This window comes from Pogona vitticeps, chromosome 2, assembly GCF_051106095.1.
Source record: "Pogona vitticeps strain Pit_001003342236 chromosome 2, PviZW2.1, whole genome shotgun sequence".
Lineage (NCBI taxonomy): Eukaryota > Metazoa > Chordata > Lepidosauria > Squamata > Agamidae > Pogona > Pogona vitticeps.
Genome location: NC_135784.1, coordinates 70446043 through 70452983, shown reverse-complemented (window position 1 = coordinate 70452983; position 6941 = coordinate 70446043). Strand labels below are relative to the sequence as shown.

At 39.3% G+C, this 6941-nt stretch overlaps 1 protein-coding gene across 1 annotated transcript in view; it reads right to left on the bottom strand.

The window, feature by feature from the left end:
- Window positions 1-2839: 2839 nt before the first annotated feature.
- WNT7A (Wnt family member 7A) overlaps window positions 2840-6941 on the bottom strand; it is a 58625-nt gene continuing 54523 nt past the window's right edge. The window contains exon 4 of the mRNA XM_020798500.3: window positions 2840-5384. Coding sequence (XP_020654159.1) covers window positions 4905-5384 — 480 coding nt within the window. The 3' untranslated portion in view covers window positions 2840-4904. The remainder of the gene's footprint in view (window positions 5385-6941) is intronic.

Genomic DNA, 6941 nt, shown 5'->3' with positions numbered 1-6941 from the left:
TAGTAGGCTGGGTATTGCTTCCTTATTATAAAACAGTGTTCATGACTTGAAATACAACTTGTAGGAAAGTGAGATGGCCTTATACAAGAAGAGATGGTCAGAAGCAGGTCAAATGCGGGCAAAATATATGATCCAGATTTTAAAACAATTGTACAAGTTGAAACATATCCTGAAAACATAATTGTTCTGCAAGATGTATGCACTAACACACTGAGTTTCCTCTAGTTCACTACAAACTGTTTCAAAAGGGCGTTTCTTGTACATCCACATCTTTATTATTGCAAATAAAATTATCTGAAAAACCAGACCATTAGAAGTTAGTGTGCTAATTATACCCTGTGTATCAGCAATATATATAGAAAGCAGCAGAAACAACAAGGAGTCTGGTGGAACCTTGAAGACTTACAGGTTTTATTTGGCATAAGCTTTCATAGACTGTAGTCCATTTCTTCGGAGGCACAGAGGATAACCTCAGTAAATATGAATGTCTGCTCATTGAGGCTTTGTACTCTATGAACTGGAAAAAGTAGCCCACAGCCCCAGAAAAAGCATATGCCATATATGTATTCCATAAACAACAGCAAGGTTCTGAATGGGACATATCCATTTTGTGAAGTCCATTGTGTGCTGCACGCAATCATCCACACACAGCTAATCAAATGCTTCTACCATTGAAATCACCAATTGCCCACCTCACAATAGATGTTGATCGAAATAACCATTCATGGAAGACATCTAATTCTCGAGTCATTCTTCTTCTTTTAAATGGAGCATCTGCTTTTATTAACACAACAAATTTAGATTTGATGCTTATATATTCTTCAAATTATAATTTGTGGGTGAGCCCTCTATCAATTCATATCCTATTTCTCAATCTGAAAGTACTTTTTCCCAATGCTTTGATATCTGCAGCTTGAAAACAGGAGAGACTGTAGTAAATAAATAGTAAGCATGCAAAGAGTGACCCATGTTCATGCTGGAAAAGTTGAATGTCTGCTACAGCCTATATGCCTTATCTTCTCATGCTGAGGATAAGCATATTCCAAAAGGAGCAGGTCCTCTGTCTATTAAAAGGGTAACCTCCCTATGACTCACCTTTATATTCATTCATTATTTGCTCCCATTAGCTTAGATAAATTTCTCTGCCACTACAGAATGTCACTGGAGTGACTTCATTTTTCTCGGTATTACTAAATAGTAAGAAGCCCCATCCTTTTGGGCTTTATTTCTTTCCCTTATTGCTCAACAATCCTCTATCAATTCAGTTTCTGACTCTAAATGCATGTGCTCATATAGTAGGGAAGTCAGGATAGGGAGATGACAAATTTATTATATGGTGGTGGGGTTGCCACAAATACATTAAAGCACCTGAGTCCTGTCCTGATCAATATGGAACATTGTTTGTTGGGGTGGGGAGCGGGGAGAGCATAGTTATGGTTTACATGTCAGGTTAAAAAAAAAACACCGGGGAAACCTTCCTGTTAAAGCTGTGTTTCCCATATTCCTTCTTCCCATTTAAATTTTTATTTCCAATGCATAGTTTTGATAGCAGAGCTTATCCACACATGACCTTCCTATAATTTGTTTCTTGTCACCTGTGTTTATTTCCAGTCCAGCATAAATTTCATTAGTAGTCCACAGAGTTACTGAAGAGGACAAATTACTAAAGAGTACAACTATATTCGTTGTGTGGGTGTGTGATTACAAGGCAGAATGATCTAGTATGTAGTCTGCCATCACTTCTGTCCTAGACAGATTTACAGAGAGGTAATTTCCTCTTTTTATAATACAATTTACTTTGGCTGCTGCTATACCGTCACTGTTATATTTGTGAAAAATGTGTTACAGTGTGTGTGTGTCATGCATGTGTGCATGTGTACATACATGCACATGAACATGCACCCCTGTACAGTCCTACTCGGCCACCTCATCATGGCATGGAGGTGACCCCGACTTGTCAAAAGCTGAGCTAGTAGAATACAATCTCTGGCAGGTTCCACCAAGATGCAGATTCTCTATCAGTCAATGGTAAGTATGGAGCAGCTCAGCAACAGAAAGAGGGCTGATGAACGATTAGCTGGCCATGGCAATGAAACATGGAAGAGTTGCAGTTGGTGGAGGGACCGTGTGCATCAATGATATTGCTAATGTTATTATCATTTCTCTCCTGTTCTCTATAATCATAGTGCTTTCCTGAAGCATCGAGAGACATCATAACAAATCACACCCACATCACCTGTATTCCTAATTCATCCATTCAAAATACATATGCTAGGATCTAAAGTGCAGCATGTAGAATGTTACTGCTTCTGTCCCGGGGGAAAAAAATACTTTGGAAAGCTATAGGACTCTTCAGGAGACCATTTGTTGTGGCCTGAGAGGTTGCAGTCAGAAAAGGAAAGCAGCAGTATCTCTGTGTGGGCACACGGGTGCCTCTGGCATGGGAATCTTTCTGCCCATACTGTATAATGAGGGGAGATCAAATACAAGATCAGAAAAAGTAGGTCTTGCTTCCTTGTCTATGAATGTTTAAGACCACACAAAAATTATAAGTGAGCATGGAAGGAAATATGCTTTCTTGCATAAGAATCTTGTGCATGCAGGGGATGAGGTTGAAATGTGGGGGCAAGTCACAGCCGTTGGGCAGCTGAGTGCTACGCTCGCACCAGTCATCAATGCTGCCCATGTTATCCAGGTGCCCTGGGTGGTCACAATGGCATGGAAGTTGGTACCTGGCTGTAATACAAGCAGAAATGCTAATAAATTGTTTTTAAAAAAACAAAACAGAACTCAGCCGGGGATCAAATCCTGTATGATCCTGGCGGAATGATTACAGCGATTCCAGAAAAGCAAGCTATTTAACTGAGCATAATTCCAGGATAAAATCATCAGGATGAGAAAGGAAATGCCAAAGTGCATGAACTGAGTGGCACAAAAGGAGCAAAGGAAAAAATGGATTAGGGAAAGCTCACGTAAAGATGACTTGATCTTTTTAGCAAAGAACGTCTGGGGAGGAAAAGAGGAAGAAGGCAGACGTCAAAAACCCGTTGGACAAAAAACATAAGCTTCATGCCTTATCTAAGAGAATCAGAGTATGTGGGTCATGCCAGTTTTTATAGTCATAATCTACAGTCTTGCACTGATAAAATCAAATGTGACAGTAGCACAATATAAAGGTTTAACTGACAGCATACACAGCACATTTGCTAGTCATAATGCCACCGTTTAATGACTGATGCATCTGGGAGGCCAAATCAGATTCCCCTTTTTTCCCCTGAATGGGATAAAGGAGCATCCAGTTAATTCCAACCATGAATTCAAGCCATGTGACACACTGAGGCTGCAGACCTTGTTCACATTTTGCATATTCTGCAAAATGAACTGCAGGGAAAGGGCCACTTTGCACACAGCATCCGGAGAGAGAAAATTGATTCTGCGTTTTATACACCCACCGGTAGCAACTAAATGCACCCAGCAGTGCTATGTTTGTGTCGACAAAGCAGTTGGCTTTTCTCTGTTAAATAGCCTCACAACTACAAGTGGTAAATGCCTGTTTCAAGAAAAAAAAGTACAGGTTATAGAATTTATACAAGCAGATATAGCATAAATAAAATAATTCATATAAAAATAGTCTCTTACAAAATATACTCTTTTATCCTATGGTTCCTTTCCCAAAGATGGAAACTTGTCTGGTGTTTTGCATGGATATGTGAGATTTGATTTCCAACTGAATTTTTGTAATGCTCCCTTTAAAAAAAAATTGAAAACTTTATGTACTGGCAACTATTTGGAGATGAATATTAGTCTGAGATTCCAGACAACTAGCAGCAAACAGCAAAAAAATAAAAAAAAAGTTTAAAAAATAAAAATAGAAAGATGCCTGCTTTTGTCCTTAGTGTCCTTATGATGGCAGAAAATTAACCTATAATTGCAACTAATAGAAATATCTGAGTAAACAATAATATATACACCTCAAGGTTTACCCCCACCTACACTTTTCGTATCTACAAAATTATTCCACAGGGGAAAAGAAAAAGCAGGCTATCGCTCTTAGTTGCAGAATGGTTCCAAAAGTGTTGGTAACGTTCTTTTTAATTAAATAAATTAATATTAGTTTTATCTGGATAAATTGTTAAATATTGCTATTATTACTATGCCCAGATCCCTGTGCTCAAATCTGCAGCACAACAAAAAAAAGGCAGAAAAACCAGTGTTTACATAGAAACATCAACATTTCTACTCGCAGTAGCACATGATCTGAAAAAAGAATGGAAAGACAAGAAAAGGCCAGCAGAAGCTTTTCCCAAGTGTAGAAATCCCCTCAATCTGCATAATCCACACTTTTTTTTTAGTTGAAAGTCACACTGGCGCATTGTCACCCCATTCTGTGCAAAGACCATTTTAAAGTATTGTTTGTTTCCCCCAGCCCTCTCTTTTTCGTATTGGCGGGGGGGGGGGTGAGCTTATTTCATTCAGTCTCTCCCATCCAGTTGCAAAACGCTTATCACCAAAATCTTGACATGTACTCCCTCCCCTTAATGCAGTCAATCAATTAAGTTTTGAAGGTCCAAATTATTTCAGAACTTTTCCTCCTTTTTCCTCTTTTTTTTTTTTTTTGGTAAGTGAGATGAGTTGTTCCTGTTTCCTCTTTCTTTCTTTCTTTTTTTTTCCTTTTTTAAAAGAATCCTCTTGTTTTGTCTTTTGAACTATTCCTCTAAGCCTTTGATCAGTATCGACATAACAGCTGAGTCTTTAAGAGAGGGAGATGAGAATCCATTCGGTGGCTTTTCCTGTGGGAAACAGTGTGGGTCTTTGCTACAATCTTGTGTAGGTACACTGAGCTTATGTGCAAAAAAAAGGCTTTATTCCAGGGCCTTAGGGTTTCCCCCTCCCAAGCCACATTTTCATTTACAGGTATACACTTCTGTTCGTTCACTGCATGTATTACATTTAACATAACAGCACCAATGAAATTTACAGTTGCACTGCCACACTCTTGAATATTGGTGGGTGTTGTAACCTCGCCCACAACACATTAGGTCACAGCCATTGGTCTGCTGTGCTGTTTTGTTGCACATTCTGCCCTGTGTTCCCACACTGCCGGTCACAGGATCCTCTTCACAGTAGTTAGGTGATTTCTCTATGTACACTAAATCGGTATCCATGGGTTTACGGTAGGAGAGTGGTTTCTTTATCTTCAGAAACGTTGGACGCTTATTACGACTTGCTCTCACTGGTTCTACCTGAACTGCTTCATTGTATTTGTCCTTCAGGATATAGCCCAGCTCCCTGAATTTTGGAAGAGTTGTCCAGCAGGTTTTAGTAGTACATGATCCTGAGACACCGTGGCATTTGCATTCCAACTTCATGTTCTCTTCAAGGATCTAGATGGGAACAAAAAGAAGATGTTACATGTCAAGCAAGAGGAATGAGATAACAGAAAGGGTGATTGACCTTTTTAAGATTCTGGAACCCAATATCACTGTACTAAAATATGTGTTCCAATTATCTATATGGCTACAGTCGGATATAATCAAGAACACACCGTTTTTTAAACAACAGCAGTAGAGGCTAGGTCGAAGAAACACACATTGGTGCTTATGGAAGCCTTACACCCTGAAAAGCATCACTAGTCTTCCTGTTAATGAAAGAAGTGCATCTCATGTATACTTTATGGGAAAATGGGTAAATCTTAACAGCTACTGTCACATATTGTACCTGTGTAAATACTGTACTGCATTATCATATAGGCAGGGAATGTTTCCAGCAATATTGCTGAATTCCATCTGTTAGCATCCGTCACCACTGGCTGTGGTGGCTTGGAGGGGTGCTGTCCAAGAACACCTGGAAAGCCACCTGTTCCTGATGGCTTATAGGAATAGGAATAATACAGAAGAGTGGCAGCCAAGATATTTATTGGTGGTTTTAAGGATAGCATAGTGTTTTGTTTGTTTGTTTTTTGTTTGTTTGTGTTTTTGCATTTGCAGCAGGGCGGGGGAGAGTGATTTTGGTCATATATAGTTCCAGTGTCTCAGGATCATGTACTACTAAAACCTGCTGGACAACTCTTCCAAAATAATTCCAATATAGAAATAAAGAAAATGGTACTAGAAAATGTATTTGTTGATTTAACAGAATTTCAACAAAACTGCTCTATTGTTCTCTTACTTTTTTACCCCAGTCTTAAAACTTTTTGTCTTTAAATTTCACATCTCTCTCAGAAACAACTGTCCAACTCATCATTTACGATCCTTGTCCAGCCATCCCTTGCTATTACATGGACAATGATATGGAAAAACAACAACAACAACCCCCAATACTAGAGCCATAATTAGCCATCCTGATGTCTGAAGCTTTAGCACTGCCAAACACATTCATTTTGACATGTTTCCACGGACAAGAGTAGAGTTCAGTTTTGTTTCTCTGGCAGATGCTACTGTAACCAACACAAAAATCACAGCACATACCGGAAATATTTGGGAATAGCGATACTGCCGGGCTCCAACACTATCATGAGCCTTTGAAAAGGAGGCAAATGGAAACTGGGCCAAGAAGTCTGCTATGGTTCAACCATCTGCACATGTGGTAGAGAGAAAAGAGGACTACACAACAGGGAGGCAAAGAAAAGTTGTGGACCACATGACTTAGACTCCATGTGCTTGCAAACTTCCAGGGGTGGTGCAATAGAAGGTGCAGATCTGAATAAGCATGCTTTTATATTGCCAGTTAATCCTTTTCTGCGATATTCTAAAGGGTGTATATAGTCAGAAGCCCTACACACATGCATACTGTGATGTACTCAGGACTTTGGATTGAAGAATCACCTTTTTTGCTAATCTGTGGTGCAAACCATTGCAACCAGAATGTAATCTTGTAGGTGTTCTCCTGCTCAAGCGTTGCTACATCCTCTACAGATCTACCCAAATCAAAAAGAAAACCTC